The 22,121-nt window shown below is 49.7% G+C and overlaps 1 protein-coding gene across 3 annotated transcripts; it reads right to left on the reverse strand.

The window, feature by feature from the left end:
* Positions 1 to 326: 326 nt before the first annotated feature.
* Bmf (Bcl2 modifying factor) lies at positions 327 to 21,738 on the reverse strand. Of its 3 annotated transcripts, XM_046461564.1 has the most exons (5): positions 21,608 to 21,738; positions 21,101 to 21,228; positions 18,695 to 18,991; positions 16,961 to 17,121; positions 327 to 4,263 (listed from the first exon to the last, which is right to left on the reverse strand). In XM_046461564.1, the coding sequence occupies exons 1-5, from the start codon at positions 21,736 to 21,738 to the stop codon at positions 4,162 to 4,164; spliced, it is 819 nt and encodes a 272-aa protein (XP_046317520.1). In that variant the 3' UTR covers positions 327 to 4,161. The 3 variants fall into 3 exon arrangements, with proteins under 3 accessions (XP_046317520.1, XP_046317523.1, XP_046317522.1); XM_046461567.1 differs by lacking the exon at positions 21,101 to 21,228 and having other exon boundaries at positions 21,608 to 21,711; XM_046461566.2 differs by lacking the exons at positions 21,101 to 21,228; positions 21,608 to 21,738 and adding an exon at positions 19,764 to 19,945.
* Between the last annotated feature and the right edge of the window lie 383 nt (positions 21,739 to 22,121).

The following is a 22,121-nucleotide window of genomic DNA, read 5'->3' on the forward strand; positions in this document are numbered from 1 at the left end:
TCATGACAAAAGCAGAGTCTTTGGGTAACTCATGATGCAGTTGAGAAACCACTCAGTGGTCTTTAATTCTCCAATGCTTTCCTTGCATTTTTTTTGATGGGGGGCCTAACGAGGGATTGAACCAGGGGTGCTTGACCACTGAGCCACATATCCAGCACCCCCTTATTTTTTTTAAGACAGGGCCTCATTAAGTTGCTGAGGTTGGCTTTGAACTTGTGATCCTCCTGCCTCAGCCTCCGAAGTCTTTGGAATTATAGGTGTGCACCACCACACTTGGCATCTGCTTGCATTTTACCACATCTCAAAAAAAAAAAAAAAAGACCAGCTTCGCTTTAAATGGTTTTATTAAAAATGGTACCAATTGATGAGGGAAAAAGATACACACATACACATATATGCATGTGAAGAACAGAAAGTCAGATACTCTGTACAAGTTAAAAAATAACAGGTCCCCCTCTTTTTTCCCCTCCCCAGAGCAGAGTGCCCAAACCCCAGGCAACTACCTAGGGATGAATAAAATGCTACATCTCACTGGGTCTCCCCCTGACAGTCCCTGTGGATCCAGGGATGGGGTGGACCCCTAGGCAATGCTCCCAGGTTGGGGAAAGGCACTGTCATCTGCACACTGAAAGGGGTGCCAGCTGGGGCCCAACATATGCACAGCACCTTTGGAGGAGGCTGGCCCAGCTATGGGGAACTCGGCTTTCTCTGGGGTTCTCTCAAGGCTCAGTCCTCAGGGTAACCCCAGGGAGCTTTGAAGGTTGATGGGTTAACTCCTTCCTGCCAGGTATCTGGCCAGAATGGCCTGCCTCCAAGGGTCCTCAACTTTACATAGAGAGACCCTGCAGCTTTCTCCAGCCAGGGCTGGCTGCAGTAGCACTAATTTGCAGAAGCCCAGAAGAGCTGCAGTGACTGAGGACTTGTGCTACTCTGTATTCTCCCTTCCTCGCCTCCCCATCAAGCCCCCAGAAAAGCTCTCATTGGGGTAGTGTGTTCCTTGCTGGTCAGAACAGTGACAGTGGCTTCATTTTCTCGAAAGCTTTGGGCTGACAGGGTCCCTGGCTGGATCATCCTAAATGACCCCCTCCCTGTCATGCCCAGGCACCAGCTGAAATGCCCGAAGCAGCAAGACAGGTCAGCCCTCCAAATAACCTTGTCTCATAGCTCTGGGCATCAACCCACTCCCCTGGGGCGGGGGCGAGGGATGTCACTGAGAAGTGATCTTTCTACCTCAGATGGAGCAAGAAAAGGCAACCAGGGGCAGCTCTGCAGCGGCCCAGTCTCTGAAGCAGGCAAGGCAGTCCAAGCTGAGTCCTGCAACCTCACCCAGGGAGTTAGCGTCTGGCCTCCCCCATCTCCATCTGTGTGCAGCCTTCTAGAAACTCCTCCTGGGGGTTCTGAATTAGAGGGGCTGTTTGGACCCTGAATATTAGACTTCCCTTCCTCCAAGGCATTTCCACACTGAAGAGGTTTCCAGCCTCTCTCCCGCCCCGACCCTTAGCGCTCCACAAAAGTCCCACTTGCCTTCAGCCTTACAGGTCAGGACCCAGGTCGACTCTCCCTCCCTCTAAAACCTTACCCCCTCACTAGAGACAGTTAGGCTCTTGGGGTGGGGGATGGAGCCAGAGGGGCCCAGGCAAGGGGCATCTCCTAAGGCTGGACTTGGGGAATATAAAGCCAATTCTCCAGGAGAGGAAAAGAGGCCAGTCTGGGTTACTAGGCCCATTAAGCCAGCCAGCCAGGAGGAACCTATATATATATTCCACCCCCCCTTCAGGGGCCTCCCTCATCTCACTAAGCCACATCCCCATTCTAGTTTGGGATTTTTGAGAGGCAGGGGAAATAAAAGGGGGTTTAAATTTTGCCCTGGCTGCCCTAGGATAGTGAGGGCATTCCTGGCATGCTTAGATGGAGACCACACAGTGAGACCAATGTCTGCCTGGCTTGATGTTCAGGTGGACTTGTCAAGCTCTGCTCAGTTCTCAGGACAGGCCACCAGGCATCCAGCCTGGGCATGGCCAGGTCTGAAGCTGATGGTCTGGCCTCAGCACCAAGGTCTGGACATTGTTTCTCTTAGCTCAGGTGGAAATCTGCCAAGAGGGGTTAAAAGCTGCAGGTGTAAATAATCGTGTGTGTGTGTGTGTGTGTGTGTACCACTCAAGCACACCAGCAGCCTGCCTGTCACAGCCTTGATCCAGGAGGGGGAAAATGTCCTATACACGTCACAAAACAGTATGGAGACATGCAGAGAAGGCTAGATTTCACAATGGCCAGCATGTCCCAGAGCCAGTCTTCTTATCCATTCCCTGGGCTCCTTATAAGCAGAAACCAATCTTCTTAGCAGACAAACCATGGTACACACCCTGAGAAAATGATCCTGGCCAAGAAGAGGTAATATCTCCAGATCATCTGAGCAGAACATAACAGAGGCTTATACACACAGTCATGAGGTCCCTCTCAGGACCACTGTGGGTGCATCCAGTACCTTTGTGCAAATTAGGAAAGGCACCCCTAACTCTGAGCAGATGCAGCCCCACATCAGAGCACACAGGTTAGAGAGCAGAGTATAGGCTGGATTTCAGCCTCTATCAGCTCCCTCTGCAGGTGCCCTTGCTCAGTGAACAACCCGCCCAACTGTACATCCAGAAGATCAGTTGTCCTTCAACAGTACTGAGTATCTCTTCTCTGCAGAACTAGAGGAGCTTGGGCTCGTTCAGATTTGAGAGTCTACTCTGGACTCCACCAGTATTCTTGAGTTGTCACGGGGTCTTCTATGCCCAGGGAAGTCATCCTTTCTTTGGGTCTTGCTTTAACTTTAGCACCAATGTTGTCTTCTCTTACATATGCAAAAATTATAATTTAATTTCTAGGTTAACAGATTCCCTGTGTCTGCTATCAGAGCTGCCAGACCAGCTGCTTTAAATTCCCTCCATTAGTGCCACAGCAGGGAGAGAAGGGAAGAAGTTCAGAGGCAGCTGTGATCCTGCTGAGTTCCAGAGCTTGCCCTCCTGGCTTGGCTGGAAGCTGAAGGAAGACAGGAAATGTGTACCCAGCTTTGACGGTTCCACACTCTGATCACTGTCTATGACTCTAAAAGTCACTTTTCACTGACAAAGCCACTTGTCCTGGCTTTTTCCTCTATCCCACTAGGTGTGAAAAAGGAATGGGGATGAGGGGGAGGAGGTATGTTGTTTCCAAGGAAACCAAGGGGTCTGGGGCCTCTGGAGCTGACTTTTATCTGTGGGATGGCTGCCACATTTCCCAGCCCCACTGAAAACCTGCCCCTTTTGTGCCACAGTGCTGATATTTGATGAAATACAGTCCAGTTGGCAGGGTCTTTGGAAAACAGAGCTGACAAAGGCACAGGCCGCTGGGCACAGCAAGTTGACTGGTTGCTGGGCCCATCTGTGGCTGACACTCAGGCAGTAGAAGTAGCAGTGGTTCTGTGCCTCAGGACCAATCCTGGAGCCTCCAAGTGGGATCAAATCAGATCTGAGGTCAAAATGCTTAGTTCATTCTGTAGCACCTTCAAGGGGTCCTTGGAGAAGCTCAACCCTCCCTGAGTCTGATGGAGGTGACAAGTTCTGGGGCAATAATCCCTGAGTCCTCAGGGTGGACACTGGCTGGGCCCAATAAGAACCCAGATGTGGAGCCGGCTGGCTGGACTAGTGACACTGCCATCCATAGCTGGAAAGGCCCTGGCCAAGGCCCTGTTGGGTTAGAACAGTATGACCATGAGGAACAAGGCTCCCATGCATGATGGAAGGCTGATAGGTTGGTGGAACTGGAGGTCTAATCTAGCATCCTACTTCTTAACTGAGTTCCTGTAGAATAACTATAGTCCACTTCCTGGAGCATAGTCCACTAACTGGTCATCTCTGATAGCTCTGAGTGAAGAATCTACTTGTCAGAGCCCTTGGGAGTTCCCAGCATCACAGACACACGAGCCTCTCCATCAACAGTGTTTGACAAAGGTCCCCATTCAAGGTCAAGGCCCTGAATAGGGACAGAAGGTCCGGATGGGGTATGTCATATGTACACATAGAGGAAAAACTTAAAAATAACAAAAACAACTTCACAAGACACAGTGTCGGTCCTTCCCGACGTCCTTCTGCTCCAGACTGCATTCCTGGTGCCCCATGCGAAGCAGGCAGCCCAGCCTCACCTAGGACCTGCCCGGTCCCTGTTCTCATCTCCATTTAAGGCCAGGTTGTGCAGGAAGAGGAGAATCTGCCACCATACACGATTTCGGTTCTGTTGGTGCTGGAAGGGGAAAAAAAAAATCACCATAACTGCCAAACACCACCTAGACCATTTCCAATAAAAGTTCAGATCCCCATGCCTCAGGGCCACACTTTAATCCCAACAGTCCAGCAAACTGGAGGAAGATTGGGGGGGGGGGGGAGGCAACAGACAGGGGATGAGGAGGAGATGGTTGGGTTCTCCAAAAACAATTACAGTTTTAACATTCAAAAGAAAAGTCTGGCTCTATGTGCACTGTGCACAAGAGGATTAGACTTTTTCCCCTGCTCGCAGGATTTTCCAGAGTTTAGCCAAGTGCTGCTTTTAATCAGATTGGCTCCTGAGCCCCCCAAACCTCAGCTGCATGAACAACAAACTTGCTTCAGAGAGAAAGAGAAGTGCCCCCCCACCCCCTACTCTAAAGTAACACAGAGAACAAGGGGAGAAAGAAGGGGGGGAGCCTCCATCTGCAAGTGATTTGACACTGTGAAGGTCAAAGGGTTAATCTTCAATTTAAACCACACTGCTGAGGCAGCAAAAATCTGATTTCATCCAGTGCAAACACACACACACACACAGACACACACTTGTGTGTCCGCCCTCTCCCCCTTCCCAGCATCTCCAGCTCCGTGCTGCCCTTTTTATAGCTGCTCTTGACAGTAAGCCATAAATAATCCCTCTTGGAGCATTTTCCTACTGACTGGAGCCAATTAAACGTTAAGCAAGAACATACTTGAAAACAAAATAAAAACAAAGAATGCACACCACGCTCTGGAGGTTATCCCAGGTCCTACTGTCAGGCTGAGAAGTTGGGGGCAAAGTTCAAGGGTCAGTGGCTCACAGGTTTGTGGCTAGTGTCCTACCCATACAGGTACCACTTCCCAGGGGCCAGCAGAGGCCCAGAGGGGATGAGGGGGTTGCTGGAAGAGGCAGTCTTTGTTCTTTCCTTGTCTACCAGGGGAGGAGGACCAGGCTGGGGCCTCTCCACGGGGTTCTCAGTGGACAGGGGAATAAAAACCTAATATGCAGAAAGGGGCCAGCACAGGCTGGCCTTAGATTCCTTAGATGACCCAGTCTGCAAGCAAGTTTATGTGAAGAGTCCAGGGGAGCTGGAGCCCTCCCTTAGACAGTCTCTAGCCACATCTACCACTGGTCCCCACCAGACAATTTCTGGTCAGATGAGAAAAAGAAGAAGCCAATGTGATAACTGGAACGTTGAGCCCAGGTTTCCCAGACTCCCAGAGTTATATCCAGTCCCAGTCTCTCTGACCTTTCCCCAGGGAACCATGCAGAGGCTTCCCTTCTCCCTGCTTAGACTCAGATAAAAGTGGTGTCCACTGAGGCTGACCTCAGGGCTCTGACAACCCAGGTGAACAGAGAACACCTCACATCCATGGCTAGAACCTTCCTCTTTCCCCTGCTGAAAAGACACTGGAAAACAACCCAGCAAGTGGAGGCACAGCGCCTGCTCTCAGGGGAAGGGAAGTGGGGTGTGCCACAGAGAGGCCTGGCAGGCGGCTGGGAGACTGATAGCTTCCTCGTGTTTTGTAAACAAAGATGAGTAAAAAGAGGAAACACACCCGGCTTAACAAAATCTGGTTGGAGTAAAGCAGCGTGAAAATGGACTCAGCTGCAAACCTGGAACTCGGGCCTATAGCAGCTGGGCAGAGGACCCCCTTCTCCTGTATCCCCTCCCCAGCTGTTGCTCAGGACAGGTGCAAAGGTCATGTGGTGGAACAGAAGGAGAATCCAGGAAGACAGATCCCTGGAGAGGCCAGTCTGCTGGCATTCTTGCTCCTCAGGTGCCTGTTTGAAAAGGCTGAGTAGCAGTAACAACCATGACTGTAACTGTAACAGTGACATGGACTGTGTACCAGGCTTTGCGCTGAGTGCTCTACATCCCTGCTTCTCAAAGTGTGGTTCATGGTCGGCCACAGTGGTGCACGCCTGTAGTTCTAAGTGACTCAGGAGGCAGAGACAGAAGAATCCCAAAGTCAAGGCCAGCCTTAGCAATTCAGCAAGACTCTGTCTCCAAATAAAAAACAGAAAAGAGCTGGGGGTAGCTTAGTGATAGAGCACTCCAGACTCATTTCCCAGTACCAAAAAACAAAAAACCCATGGTCCATGGTCCATGGGCCAGCAACCTTGGTAATATCTGGGAGCTTACTAGAACAGGCCCGCTGGATCAGAATGTGCATTTTTTTTCCCCCTGTAGTGCTGGGGATTGAACCCAGGGCCTTGTATACATACAAGGAAAGCACTCTACCAACTGAGCTATATCCCCAACCCCAGAATGTGCATTTTAAACAAGATACCCACGCATTCTGAGGCATACTTTCGTATGAGAAACACTCCTCTGTACACATCTGGTCCTATAAAGACCTGATGAAACTGGTATATATTACCAACCATTACAGATGAGATAACCAGAGAGTTAGGTATCTTAAACACCCCATACCTACTAAATAACAGGGACAGGATTGAATCCAGATCATCCATCCCTAGAGCAATATCCCTACCTATTATCACTCTGCTCCAAGTGCCATCATCTATCTTACACCAAAGCAGATCTTCTATCCTTTCCTTCACTGGATCATCTCAAAACAGCTGAATAGCCAAGGGAAAGAGATTTGAGGTCTGGACAAATCCCATCTCTGTGTGCCTCAGTTTCTCCCATATTCCACTAATGGAGGCCACCTGCTACATAGATAACTTCCTGGGTCTTCATGTCTCTGGGGATGAGAAAGGCAACACCCTTACCCCCATCCTTTGAAGGAGTTTGGAGAACCAGAAGCAACTGTGGGCCAGTAAGTGCTATCAGACAGTAGGCTGAAGTTTGTGGGGACACTAGAAGATGCAGATGTAGGAGTTGGCCATGCAGGCCAGCCTTTGGGAAGAACTTGTTTCTATGCCTCCACCTGTGACAGTCCTCAGGCCAGGAATCAGAGGGCCTTGCTTTAAGCTGGTACCTCCCACTGACTATTTGTTAGAACTCACTTGATTCAAAAGGAAACTGCAGGTATCCTGTAAGATTCATGGTTTCCAAACTCACAAACCAGCTGAGGTACTATTATAGGCCCTACCCAGACCAACAGGGTCACTCTCCAGGAAAGGGGCCCAGTGATTTGTACATTGAACAAGCTCTCTGAGTGACATTTTAAAAATCAGAAGTAATGCCAGTTGTGGTGGCACACATCTGTAATACCAGGAACTGAGGATGCAGGAGGATCACAAGTTTGAGGCCAGCCTGGACAACTTAGTGAGATCTTCAGCAACTTAGCGAGACCCTGTTTCAAAATAAAAAACACAAAGGCCTGGGGATGTAGCTCTGTGGTAAAGCGACCCTGGGTTCAATCTCCAAGACCAAAAAAATTAAAAATTAAAAACAAAACAAAACAAAAAAAGAAGTAACATTCATTGCATATTTTAATCATAAAAGCAATATATGCTGATTGTAGAAAAATTTAAAAATATAGAAAATTGCAGAGGGGGAGTTAAAATTGCTTATAATCCTACAGCCTAGAAGAAAACACTTCAAAATGGAGCATCTTCTTCAGTCCCTTTTAAATCTTTCCAGCAAAGTAATGCCTTGCCCTAGTGACAAATCTGGAGCTGAGTCTAGGTGGCTTTGCCAGCCAGGCCACAGTCAAGCCTTTGGAAACCACCAAGGTGCTTTCCAACGCTAAGGAATTTATCATCATGATTACCTTCAGGATTATAATGCAGAGTGCCAATGAATGGATCCTGTTGGCTTAGTAGGTCCTGGGTGGGCCTGGAGACCCAATCATAGACCCAGGAGCCTCCCTGGGCACAAGCAGTGCTGTACATACCCCTCTTGGCCATCTCCTGCCACAGAGCAGCCCCCCAAAGGAAACCAAGCTGCCTCACACCAAGAGAATCAAAGAATGCGCTGATGACAAAGAGCAACAATTAATAAAATATTTTCTAAAAGTTGAACAAAAGAACCTGATTAGAAAGAAAAGAAAAAGGACTTGAAGGGAGGCCAGAGAGAAAAACAGTAAGGAGGAAGGAAATCAGCCTTCACCTAACAGGATGAAGGATACAAAGATACCAAAACACCAGAGAGAATGAGTCCTTCCAGAGGAGGTCTTGGAGAAGAAGGGAGAAGGAAGGGGGAACCAGGAAAGAGTGTGCCCAGCCTCTGACTTGGGTATGTGGCATGGTGCCCAGCACACAATCTGAGATCAATGAGGACAAACACCTGGAGTAAGGTCTGGATCTTTCACATCAGCATGAGTGCCCCTCACAGAAGGGGGTTCCCAGAATGCACAGTCAGGATGGCCCAGAGGCAGGAGGCTGGGGGTAGGGGACAGAAAGCTTCCTCTGAGTCCTCAAAACTCACACAGAGCCTAACACCAAGGCATAGAGGGAAAAAATAGAAACAATATCCCTGGGAAGAGGCCAATCATGGGGGATAAAATAGTTGTCCTCGAGCCAGGTATGGCAGTACACACCTGCAATTCCAACTACCCTGGAGACTGAAGCAGTAGCATCGCAAGTTGGAGGTCAGACTGGGAAACTTAGGGAGACCCTTTCTCAAGATAAAAAGGGCTGAGGATGTGGCTTGACTAGCATGTGAGAGGTCTTTGGTTCCATCTCCAGTACCACTCACATACAAAATGTCTTTTCCTCAGCTAAGAGAGCCTAAGCAGGTACCAGGGACCCACAGGTCTTCTCTGGCTCAGCCTTGCTTTCCTGCTGTGGTCAGGGGATGTAGGCATCCATTGACAAGTGTTTAAATCCCTACTATGTACAAAGCACTACAACCTAACACTCCATCTCTCACCCTATATACTGGGTAACATGGAGGACACATTGTAGATACTCAACAGGCGCCTGCTGCACAGACTGCAGAAGAGTCAGCCCTGCAGGATAACGCACTTGTGTGAGGCCAGGAACAACTGATGTCTGGCCAGGTCAAAAGATGCATTTTATGTGATAGCCGTGGCCTCTCCCCTGGTAGAGGCCCACTAGTAAAAGGGTTTAGGGGGAAAAAAAAGAGTTGGCTGTGGTATCTGACAAGGTTGGATTACACAAATCAACCTCTGTTCATCCTACACGGTCTGCACATTTAGCACAAAGTGTGTTCCCGGCCCTCCCTGGATAAGAATCTTCTTTTGCCTCTCCCATTCAGATCCAATTCACACCCTCTGGGGGCTTCATGTGTCACCGGTGTTCCAGATGCTCCAGCAGAGCTAAGTCACCCAAAGAATCAGGAAAAAGCAGATCCAAACTGCACACCGTTTTAAAAGGACCTTACACACAAAATGCAAATTTACCAAACAGAAAATTATACCATCTTAGGACAAGAGTGCTTTCCTATCTTCTCATTTGATCCCCACAAGGATTTGGGACATAGGAAGGGCAGGCAGTATGGACCCCATATTACAGATGGATAAGAAAAGGCTCCAAAAGTCACCCCACATGGGTTAAGTAGGTTATTCAAACCCCTGGCTTCTGACTCCAAAACCATGCTCTTTTGCTAAAATACTCCACCTATTTATTCACATCATGAATACAGTATTTCCTTTTCAAGGAGAATCACTCCTGAATTGCTCCCCTGGTATGTTTAAAGACATCCTTTCCAGACCATTAACTATTTAGAAAGGATGCTGTAGACCAGAAAAAAATAAACCTCTCAGAGGCAGAGCTAGCTGAAGATCAAACAGAAATAAAGCAAGACTGGTGTAAAATCAGAACTTCAGACTGTGTTCTGAAACCACCCTCATTTTCTTCAAAATGCAGAACTGTACACACTCTACTTCACAAGGGGATCTGCACTCTATGAAGTCAAGTTTTCCTACCTCTTCCCTTTCCCTTGTCATACCCGAAATCCCTCCAGATCAAGGCTGAAGGAAAGAGCCTTGCAGCTGATAACAGGAACAGGATCAGGGCAACTCTGGGAAAATTCCACTTGGGAGAAGTTGGGAAGATGTTTTTGTTCAGTCTAGCAGGCTTTGATCAAACACCCAACTGAGCTAGAGCTATGAGGGATCCAGATGATTCAGATATAAACCTCATTCTCAATTATTTTACAATCAGATGGGGAAGAAAGCAAGAACACAGAACTAAGTATTATCTGAGGGAAGATGGCTTGGGGCAATAAATAAGAGCTCCATTGTATTTTTGCTTCCTGGCAGTGTTTGCTGAGAAGCAGGTATGGGGAGATGGGAATATCATGGTTGTAGAATCAATCAAGTCTGTATGGGTCCTGGCTCTGCCACTTACAGGGTAACTTAGGCATGCTACTTCACTTCTCTGAGTCTCAGTTTCCTATAAAACAGGAATAAGGAGATCTAGAAGTATAAGGTTGCTCTAGTGATTACGGAGAAAATGTTAAATTAAGCCCTGAGCAGAGTGCCTTTTCCTGGTGAGCACAAGGAAAACCTGGCATCCACTTTATCTTGCCAGGCACTTCCCTGGACACACTTTGCTCACAGGGCCAGCCTCAGGAGCACCACCCTGAACAGACTGATGAAATCCTGGGGAGATCCAGAACTTACCACTTGGAATGGCCACAGTAGCCGGAGGCAATTAGGCTCTGAATCCCAGGCTGCCACGCTGAGCCAGGACTTCTCACAACCAGGGGGAAACCTGTGGGCCCAGACTGCCTCTGACCTAGACACCCAAGTAACTAGCAATGTGGCAAAATGGAAGAGGAATAAAACACTCCTTGCCAAGAGCTTCCTCAGCCCAGCCAGCAGTGCTAACAAGATGTTGAAGCCACCATCCCAATGTCAATCATTTCTCCAAGGAAGAAAGGGCAACCTGGGGGACTCTGCTCTCAGTTGGAGACAGTAGGGCTTTCTACAGCATTGCCGGAGGGGACTGGCTCCAGCTATTGGGAGATGAGGGAAGGGTGGGGGGCTGCACTGTGCTGCACCACTCCAGTCCCCAGACCCTTGCTGTACCTCCACAGCCTAGACATAGGAAATACTGAGACCCTTACCCAGTTTCCCCCAGAACTGCTTTGTATTTTGTTTCCCTCAGTCTCAGAGCAGCTCCATCAGAAGACTGGGCAACTTTAGGAGGAATAAGAGTTCAGGAGGAAAGTGTTTTGTGCCTTGGAACAGTGTTGTGTGCCCTGGTCAAAAAGGAGGGCAAACTGACTACCAAGTTGAGGCCTTGGCAGCTGGCTGTTCTCATCCCATCTGGGGTCAGTTCACTAGACAGGACAAGGAAAACTGGTAGGGATAAAGGTTGGAACCCTCCCCTCAGCACACACGCTGACTGTTCTTGTGCTGGTCATGGAACATGCCCTCTTGGCTGCCAGACTTGGATCAAAAGGCAAACCAGATACTCTTCTTTATCCTTCTTTGTGCCTCCCCCAATCCCCTCCTCCTATAACCCTCCCCCAGCAAAAAAAAAAAAGAGCCAACCCCATCCCCACTGTCTGCCTTGGTGGGCAGAGAGGGATGAACTGTCCAGAACTACAAGGCCTTTCTCCTGGAAGGGAGAGAAGTCAGGTGCAGAGTGTGTGGGGAACTCAGCCTCTAGTCTGCCACGCTGATGACTCAGAAGCTAAATATAGCAAGTGATATAAACAGAGCCAGCCACAGAGCAAACAGGGCCCCCAAGCCCCGGCAGCAGCTCTCACGCACGCCTGCTCTCCATAACCCTGCCCCAGCCTCACTGTACCTCAGCACTGTCCAGGATAGACCTCCCACTCCTGAGACTGGTGTCCTACGGGCACTTCTTACTCTAGGGCAAATTTCTGGGGCTCCTGCCCGGGACTGTCCCATCTAGAGCCCCAGCAACCTCTTTAGCCATGGTCCTGACCTCCATAAAATCACTTACCAACATGGAGAACATCCAGTCAGGGGCGCCCTGAACAAAGAATGAAGGTTACTAGGCAGAGATGCGGCCAGTTAATGAACTATGCAAACACCAACTTGGGTAACAACATCCAAGACAGCTTCCAAGAACTATAAAGCCAGGTCCAAGTAAAACTCCCAGACTCATCTTTTAACATATTTCTAAGAGTTCAATTTGTCTATTCTTTAATAGTTTTTTGTTGTTGTTTCTTGAAGTGCTGGGGACTGAACCTAGGACCTTACACATGCTAGGCAGGTGCTTTACCAAATGAGCTATATCCTCAGCCCTAGTCATTTGCATTTCAGTTCCCAAAGACCTTTCACAGCAACTCTGCAAGGTAAACATTGGCACCGGAGGTTTGGAGGGGTTAAGTGATTTGCCTGTTAAGACAGAATGTTTAAGTGGCAAAGCTGGGATTTTAGCCCAGATCTAGCCCTGCCTACAAATCCTGGATCCTTCCTATGATATCACAACTGAAGATGGTTTCAACTGAGTGGCTGAAAGTTTTCTTGGATTTCATTTTCCAAAAAGTCTAATTACTATTTGGGGAATTTCCGAATCTAATTTTTCTGAATGGAGCTACTCCTGGTCCAAGTGAAAAAGTCATTTCCAGTCTGAAGAATTCCAATCCTCTTGTAGCTTTACTCACTCACTGACCTAACTCAGTTACTTTTTCAAGGATTCATGTCCTCTTAACATTGCCCAGAAATATCACCACAGATTTCAAGATGGGGTACTAGGACAGGAAACTTTCCCAAATGGAGGGAAATCAGTTCCTGTCTCTCTCTCTAGACCCATGCTGGAGATCACAGGATGAAGAATGAAAAGAAATTGAGGCTCAGACTTTCTAGGCAGGGAAGTCTGTTGAGCTCTTAGGAAAAGAATATCTGCCTCCCTCTTCTATGCAAAAACTGGATGGACATGGGAACACTCAGATGCCACCTTCACAAAACCCAGGTGGAAGTTCCTCGCTGTCAGCAGAACTCCAGAAATCCCTATTGTAGCCTGTCAGCCCAAGAGGAACAAATTGAGGAACCTTCCCTCCTGATGCAGCTAAAGGAAGCAGGACATGTGGCAAAACTAGAAAATGTTGACCTCCACACAAATTGTCTCTAACTCTCTCACTGCTTTGGAAACCCTAAGAGATTTTTGCCTCTAGATTCTTCTTGTAGGTCCAGAGGAGCTACCCTGAACCAATCACTTGGGTAACCAGTCTAGCCTTCCACTATGAACACTCCTCAGGAAACATACTTAGAAGTTGCAAGGCATGTATTAACTGACATCCAGGGGAATCTTGAACCTGTTTCATCTGAGATCATATTGATACACTCCAATTTGCTATAATACCAACCTACTTCATCAACATGCTCTCTTCCTCTGTTCCTTATCTCCAAGGGAGGTTTCCCCTGGTGCAGACAAAAAAGAATAACTGGGATCTAATAACCAGAGACAAAATGGAGTTCACATTTCCTGCAAGACTGATGTCCAGTGGCCATTATCTGGTCCCATGACACTGTCCTAGATCTGGGGGGAAAGGAGGTGGTTGGGCTTCCTTAACCTCTTGCTGCCTGTTGGGTAACCCCTCTCAGGTCTCCAAATTCAGTCTATAACAATAGGGAATAACTCATTCTCAGAGGAGAAAGGGATAAGGCCAAGATTCATAACCAAGCAGCTTGGACACTGATTTCTCTGGATAGGGCAGGTGGAGGGGGCAGTGTTGAGGGAGGGTAGCTCTGCTCAGGGATCAGCTTGGCAGGTAGTGGGGGAAATGAACTGTGAACCGAAAAAAACTAAGGTGGGGAATGATCAGGATTATAGACAGAAGGAAACAAGCAATTCAAAGATATCTACTATGTGCCCCAAACTTTCATAGGTGTTTTCTCACTTAATCTTCAATAAAATTCTGTGATTTTAGCTCTAATTCACAAAAGAGGAAATTGGTTCAGCAAGGCCAGTGACTTCCCGAGGGCTAGTAGATGGCAGAGCTGTTATTTAAACCGGGCCTTCTGACTTTGTACCTGAAGCCTAGAGAGTTAGTCTTCAACACTAGCTTCCCCGTGCCTCAGTGTCTCTGCCTGCAAAAATGAGGAAAGGAAGTAGGGAAAAAAGATAAAGGATCAAAATGTAAGAGTAATAACGATACTTTCTAGATATGAAATATCATACCATAGTTTACATAAGACTCAAGTTCAGAAAATGATTAACTTAAAAGGGCCCAGCTGCTAAAAGGTCCCAGAGTACTACTGCTCCACCTGCCTGTGGCTATCATCCTGGTCCTTAGTGGGAAGGAGAGGGTTAAAAGTAAGAGGACCTGGGAGAATTCTCCTAGGAGAAGACAAAAAGCCTATTTCTTTGTAATGGAAAATTTGGGGAAACCAGGTCTTTGGCCTAGAAATGCCTTACTGTCCAGCCTTGAAAGGCTCGGACTTTCTGGCCAAGGGAGCTCATAGATAGAAGTACAGAATATGAGGAACTTGAGAGCCAGTGTGAGGTGAGGTACAGGGCAGGGGAAACCCTCATGCAGTTCTTCACCCATTTTCCTTCTCAGCTGGGATGGTTCTGGCTGAGAGGACAGCACTCTCTCTGGAACTGACCTGCACCTTCAAAGAAGCAGCCCTGAACTGGGAGAAACAATGCCAGCAAAGAGCAGGGTCAGACCTCAGGATAACGGCCTTCTTTTCCTACACCAGGGTCCAGCTGGGTAAGAGAGACCTACCAACCTGCTCCTAAGGCTATCAGGGCTCACCAGCGTACTGTTGAAAGAGGTCAGATTACTGTGAATCACATGAGCTGCCTTCCAGATGTCCATGGCCACTGTATCCTCCTACCCACACTGGTACCAGGACCAGAAGCTATGAGCTGGGCTCAGCTTTGGGCTTGTACAACCAGAGTGGAGTGAATGGGCAGGAAAGAGGCCAAGAGAAGACTAAAAGCAAGAATCAGAGGGAGTCCACACATAGACTGAAGGGGAAATTCTAAGCCAAGTTTCCACAAAACAATCAAAGGAGGGAATAGGGACTGGAACTAGGGCCAGAGGAGGTAGCCAGGCTGCCTTATAATCTAAGCACAGGGCTGCCTTTGCTTCCTGATCACTAAGGGCTGAGATAACCTACCAAGACCAGATCTAGCCCCAAATTTCCCTCAGAACTCCTTGGCACACCTATAATCCCAGCTACTCAGGAGGCAGAAGCTGGAGGATCACACGTTCAAGGCCAGCCTAAGCAACTTAGGAAGACCCTATCTCAGAACAAAAAAAAATTTAAGGGGATAGAAGCTGGGCATGTTGGTGAACACCTATAAATACTAGCTATTCTGGAGGCTGAGGCTGATCTTCCAAGTTTGAGGTCATCCTGGGCAACTTGACAAGACCCTGCCTCAAAATATAAAATAAAAAGGCCTGGGGAGGTGCTGGGGTTGTAGCTCAGTGGTGGAGCGGTTGCCTTGCATGCGCGGGGCACTGGGTTTGATCCTCAGCACCACATAAAAATAAATAAAAATAAATATATATTTTTTAAAGCCTGGGGGTATAGCTCAGTGGTAGAGTATGCCTGGGTTCAATCCCCAGTACCCCCGTATGGCCCCCACCAAAAATGTGTGTATTGGATCCTTGGATAGAGTGCTTGCTTAGCATGATGAGGCCCTGAGTTCAAACCCCAGTACCACAAGAACAAAACAAAACAAAACATCACTCCTTGGCAGAGGGTAAAACTATATCTAACCCTCAATAACTTGTTCTCAGGAAACCCAAGTCAATTCCTTTTCCCCCTTGGGCTGCTAACGATTTGGTCCTTACTACTACCAATAATTCTTCTGGTCACCTGAGGTTACCCATCTAATCTCAGGGTCTGTCCAATCATGGTAGCTATTTATTTCCTTGATCCAGACAGACACATGGCCACAGGCATACAGACAGACACACACACACACACACACACACACACACAGATAGGAAATGTATTCATTTACAGGTGGTGTGGCTTTGCTTCAGCAGTGGCTGTACCAACACGGATCCAGTCTCGGGCTCCTCTCTCTGCCTTGGCAACCTCTCAAAAAGCCAGCCTGGAGAGGAAGGGTTAAGTGCCTGGGGACCCAGTGCAGACAGCGGCTGTTGAGCAGGGCAGCCTCCAGTCCATGGCACGGAGGGCTCTTCCAGCACGAGCCTGCCAGCCGCCACCTTTGTTGATGGACTCTGCCACATGCTCGGCTGACACGCGATGCTCCGCCCTGGCGGGGCTGGTGCCAGGCTGCCGGCCAAGCACCCGGCAAAGCGCCCGGCCGGCGGCCAGTCTGGGGAGACTCTCCGAGGTACACTCTCCAGAGTCCCAGGCCCGGGTTCCCAGACACAGACAGTGAGGAGTGGCTCCCCAGCTGGAAAGTGTCAGGTTTCAACCGGTTCCACTGCTTTCCCCCACTCAGGCCCCAGCCCCTGGCCGGATTACCCCCTTTCCCTCTGTACCTCAGCCAGGCGCACACACAGCCCGCCCCCCCCAACTGCCCAGTTTCACTGCAGCACCCTGAAAATCTTTCCCTCAGGTCTATAAGAGACAAGCCCCCAACCCTCTCTGGAGAAGAGATAGTCTATCAAGTCACAGTGCAGAAAGCCATCTCATTGGCACAGATAGATCACAGCATCTCTCTGCTCTTCTAGAGCATGCAAGAGCTGAGAGTACGCAGATAAACCAAATTAGGGCTCAGAGATGAGGGCAAGAGTGCTCATCCAGTCAGGCTCACCCAGTTCAAAGGAATGACAATGGCTAAGGCCAAAACTCTGGAACATATCCTCCAGGCCTGGCAAAGACCAAATTCCTGACAAGAGAACAGAGGCAGGCACTGGCCCCCAGCCCCAGTAGACTCACACCCCCTCCCCATCCCCCATGCCTACTTGCTGCATATGAAGCCGGTGGAACTGGTCTGCAATGCACTGAAGTTTTCGGGCGATCTGTACCTCTGCTCGATGTTGCCACTGACCTTCAGGGGGCTGCTCTCCAAGGGGCAAGCCTGCAGGGAAACTAGCAGGGAGAGGAAGCCGGTAGCCAGCATTGCCTGCAAAGAGAGAGGACCCACATCTCAGCATTCTCCAGTACTATCGCATCCTCCCCAGGCCTGCCCTTTCTGGCTGAGACTTGGGCTGAGGGTAAACCCTAAGATGAGAATAGAGAAGAACTGCCTGCCTTTATCAGGGAACTCTGCCAAGCTTGGACAGCCTGCCTTGCCTGCTGCCCAAGCACAGAAAAGTGACGCAGAGGCTAGGGGTATAGTTCAGTGGTCCTTAGCTCATGGGAGGCCCTGGTTCAATCCACTGCATGCACACACACACAATATGCTGATGCCAGGAGAAGAAAAACGAACGGTCCCAATCTTCTCTTTAGTTCTCCACTTCCTGTAAATGCCATGACATAGGGCAGGGTGGTAATGTGTGTGAATGAACATGCCAACCTTCTGTCCTTATTTATCAAGCTGCACTTGACCACAATTCATTAGTCATAGTAGCAGGTTGAAGCTCTTCTCTGGAAAAGCACTGGCAGCAGCTCTTCAGAGCTCCTGGGCTGAACAAACCAAGATATACAGAGAAGCAAAAAAACAAAAAGTATTTTGCTTTTTTTCTTGATTTTTTTACCGTAGTGGAAGAAAGCTCAGCTCAATACCTATAGCAGTGGGTGGTGATACAAAAGTGAGTCAGAGAAAACTCCTGAGGCCCTCAGAAGAGCCAAGTTCCTCTCTAGAAACAGCCTCAGGAGAGCCCTCTAGGCCAGAGCATGACACTCACCAAGTGCTGGCACTACAGCCTCCACTAGGGGCGCCAGCCCAACTGCCTTCTCCCCGCTCTCCCTCTTCCCCAGCCACTGGCCTGATCCAACTTCTCAGGCTCCCTCCAGAACCGCTTTGCCAGAAGTGCCCTAACAGACAGTTCCCTCTGGGAATAACTGCATAGCCTCCTTAATCTGCTTGGGCAGACACAGCAGGATGGCCTCTGAACCTTTACCCTCCCTCCACAAACCAGTGTACTAAAAGAAGAAAAAAGACTGAATAGTAACCCTGCCCTTTTGCCAGAGAAGGGCATAGTCCTCATAAAACAAACCATTTAGGCCCACAAATGAGGGGTCTTGTCTGATTTAGTCTTGGAAACAGCCCCTCTGCTGGCACTGAGCCCAGGCACGCCCAACCTCTTTCTCCAGTTCCTCTCCCAAGCACAGAAAGTCCCAAGTGACAACTGGAGGCCACCTTCTGCCTTCAAGAACCTTCCCTACCACAACTGGCTGGGTTTTTTTCTTGAGTGTCAACAGCAAGTCACAGATCCCTCAAGGGCAGCATTAGCTACTTTATGGAAGGTGAATCACTGTCAGCATTTAAAAGGCTGTCACTCAAGTGTATAAAATATAAAAGGAGAAAGCACAAAAGAGCCAAAAGAAGGACAAAGCAATTTGCCTTATTGGGGAGCATGAACACAGGTGAGAAGCAATAACAAGCAGCAAGACAGAAGGTTGAAAGTCGAGGAATCAACAACCCCCACTCATCAGTTTGGGGAAGGAAATAGCAGAGGCCATGTTTGGGAAGGGAAAGTCCCCTCTTTTCCCCCAATATCTATGGGAGGAGCCCTGAGGCTAAGAGCACTTACCATAAAAGAGTCGCTGGGGTTCTTCAGTCACTCCACAAGGCAGCATGACACCCTGGCTTGGGGAGGCTGGGCTGAGGGTCTGAGTGGCCTTGTCTTCCTGGCTGGTAGGTCGAAGCCCAGGACCACAGCAGTGGGTGAGAGGGAAGAGCTGAAGCCTGCTGAGGGGGCAGTCCAGCTGGCTCTGGGCAAACAAGTCAGCAGAGAGCAAGCTCCCAGGCTGGGTCCCTGGCTCCCCATCCTCTGGCTGGAACACATCATCTTCCAGCTCCTCCACACACTGAGGCGGCTCCATCTCCTCTGTCAGAGAGCAAGGTTCATGTGAGATGCTGTCCCATCCAGTCCACACCTAGAAGGGCTTCCTCCCCCTTCTTCTTTTCCTGCTTCCCCTTCTCATTTGGGGGAGTTGGGCCAGATACTGATGACATATACCACTGGTAATAAAGCATTGCCAAGAGTGACATCCACTCCCTTCATGTAGACTGCCTCAATGTTAGGGACCACCAGAACTATTCCCCCAATCTCTTCTGACCTAGGCTGGTCACAAAGTTTGACTCTGAGGGTTTAAGCAATAGCAGAGGTAGGATCAGGTACTGGCAGCATGCAGAATGCCTGGGAAAACATACATAACACTAGTTTCCATAAGTGACTATGGGAGCATAGAAGGGGCCATGACTCACCATACAAATAGTGCTCACAACTCACACACACACAACAACTACGCTAAAGAGTAACCTCCAAGATCTCATCTTAGTCTGAGTTCAGCTCCAGGCTCAGCAGCAAAAACAAAAGCCAGCAATCCTGAGACAGGTTCCCTCCAAACCTGCTAAGTCCCGCCCAACTGCCCATCCACACAAGTCTCCACCCCCTGCTTGCACAACACAACAAACAGGCTCTGCTGTGTGGTGAGAGTGTGTCCTGGGAGAGGGGATAAAGACCCAAGTTAGTCACTGCAGCTGCCCTCTCAGCTTTCCTGGAACAGAGAAGAGGCATTTGCCCACCTTAGGCTGGCCTCTAGGTTGGGTCCAGCCTCTGGCAAATTGTTCAGCCTCCCCCAGCTTAGTCTACTCACTAGTCTCTGCAACTTCAAATCCTCAGGAACAGCCTCCCATTCCTGCCTGTGCTGAACCTGAGATTGATGCAACGTGTCTCATAGAAGGAAGTGAAATTTGGCCCTCACTCTGTGACCTCACTCACTGCCTATACTATTTGGGTTGTTGATGTGAGTTTCTTGGTGATAAAGAAGTTCCTCTTGCTCCACCTGATGGCTCATGGAAGTCTGCCACCGAGCAGCTTGAGCTTCTGACCTAGCCCTCTACACACACACACACACACACACACACACGCTCGTGCCAGCGCCTAGGGGCCCTGGGGCAGTCAGCAGCAACCACCTGAAGGGTTGGTTAAGAGGTGGTGAGATGAAGTTTGTCCTTGTCCTTGTCTGTCACTATTAGAGTTCTGCCCCCTATCCCACTGTCTTGCCTTTGAAGAACAAGCTTATGAGTTGGTGAAGGAATCTCAGTAGAATTCAGAAATCCTGCCTTTCCCAAACTCAATCTCTTTAAGGTGCTTGCTCCAAACCTCCCTTTACCTCATCTAGTCCCTGAGCTACCTATGGTCCTGTCTCTGCCCTCTTCCTTAGAGATTGAGGAATGACTGCTAGAATGACAAAGCTGGTATCTTTGGACATGATTTCTCAAGGTCGGGGGTGGTGGGTGGAGGGGGTTCAGATTATCAGCAACAGGAAATAAAGTTCCCTGATGAAAGGACCTAGTGCTGTCACCTGGAAGGGGCTCCCCTCCTGCCCTCCAACTCCTCTCTGCAGGCTGGCAATCCCAACTTAAGAAGAGACCCTCCAGCGCCAATCACAAGCAGGAGTCATTGTCTTGGTGTTTCCTTTGAAGCCTATCACCTCCCCTCCCCCTTTCAGCAAAGCCCCAAAGTTCAACTCTTGCCTAGACTGGACAGTGGGGGAGGTGCAGCCAGAGGGTGTGGCTCCGCAAGCCCCCAGGGACCCCTCCCACTCTCCCCAAGAACTGCAGGTGGCTTTCCAGTCCGTGGGAGTCTCCAAAGGGGTGCTGGGCAAGGTCAAGTGTAAACTGGGAAAGAGTAAAGAGACCCTCTCGTACCTCTTTCCTGAGCTTAAGTAGTGATGTCCAGATGTAGGACGAGGGCACTTCCTCAGAATACTGCTAGGGAATCTTTTATTCCTAGCAAAGAGAACTAAACCCCTTTGAAGCCATCCCAGCGCCTAAGGGCTCCAGCAGGGATGCTGAACTTAGACTCCTCCTCTTCGTAGGAGAAGGCAGTAGCCAGACACGCCAAGCCTCAACAGCAGATAAAACCGCAGAACGAACGAATACACACACACACACACACACACACACACACACACACACACACACACACCTGGGTGACTCCAGGAGAGAGTCTCGGCCTCCGAGTCGTGATGCCAGGGCTCTGCGCCAGGGTCCAGCGTGATGAGCACTTGGGGGCTTGGCGCCCAGACTCGATTGGGAAGGAGGGGGAAAGCCCAGCTGTTAAGGAGAGGAGCCTTCAGACTCCGCAGGGAGGTAGGACACCCCATAACTCCCTAACTATCCGAAGTCAGACCCAGAGGCTGGTCGTTCTTAGGTGCCAAGGTGTGCTTAGCAGTGCACCCAAGGATCCCCTGCTCACCTGCACCCAACTCCTTAGAGTTCCAAATGCTACCCCAAAGTTTCCACTTGGAGCAATGCGCCCAGGTATGGGTTCTGCATCTCATTCCCGCACCCTAGCGCCCCAGTTCCTCATGGTCACCCCAGCTGCCCAGAGCCCAGACCTTCCCGGGCCCCCACGAGCAGCGAGACTCCGCTCCCACTTCCCCGAAGAGGTGCGATCCAACTCCGCCCAGCCCCCGGCCGCCCGGTCGCTCACCGGGCTCTGGCGGAAGGCGGGAGGCGGGAGCCGCTGGCAGGGCCGGCGGCGGCTGCGGGCTCTGGCGGGCGCCGGAGGAGGCCACTGCGCACCGCGCGGTATTGTTTCCAAAATACGCCCGCTCGGGGCATCCCGCAAACAGCTGATGAGGCCCCGCCTCCCAGCGCGTCACGCCGAACACTGACCAATGGCGAGTGCAGCCCCAAGTCCCGGGCTGGGCGGCAGCCAGGGACAGCCACAAATGTAGAAGCTTCCCTTGGAAACATTGTAAGGGGCCGAACAAATTTCTGACCGCCGCCAGAAGCGCAGTTGAAATATCGTCGCCCTTGTGGATTCTGTTCCTAACTCAAGCTTGAGAAGCATTAGAGAGTCCCTGAATTCTCTTAGGTGGGGTGAGGGGGCGCCAAAGTGACTTTTGTCTTCTCTACGCGGGTGGGCACCTCTAGAAAGGGAATTGAGGCGGCGGAAGCTTTGAGACACGACCGGCAGTGTCCCGTGGGTACAAGTTGCGGGT

Source organism: Marmota monax, unplaced genomic scaffold, assembly GCF_021218885.2.
Source record: "Marmota monax isolate L192 unplaced genomic scaffold, Marmota_monax_Labrador192_F-V1.1 WCK01_AAM20220418_F8-fsc00001, whole genome shotgun sequence".
NCBI lineage: Eukaryota > Metazoa > Chordata > Mammalia > Rodentia > Sciuridae > Marmota > Marmota monax.

What these genes read in the sequence shown, in the direction of transcription:
- Bmf (XM_046461564.1), bottom strand. Translation starts at nt 21,738, where the DNA reads ATGCCCCGAGCGGGCGTATTTTGGAAACAATACCGCGCGGTGCGCAGT. An exon ending in CCGCCTTCCGCCAGAGCCCG is followed by an intron (nt 21,229 to 21,607) that starts GTGAGCGACCGG and finishes TCTCCTTAACAG; the next exon opens with CTGGGCTTTCCCCCTCCTTC. An exon ending in TCTCTCCTGGAGTCACCCAG is followed by an intron (nt 18,992 to 21,100) that starts GTGTGTGTGTGT and finishes GCTCTCTGACAG; the next exon opens with AGGAGATGGAGCCGCCTCAG.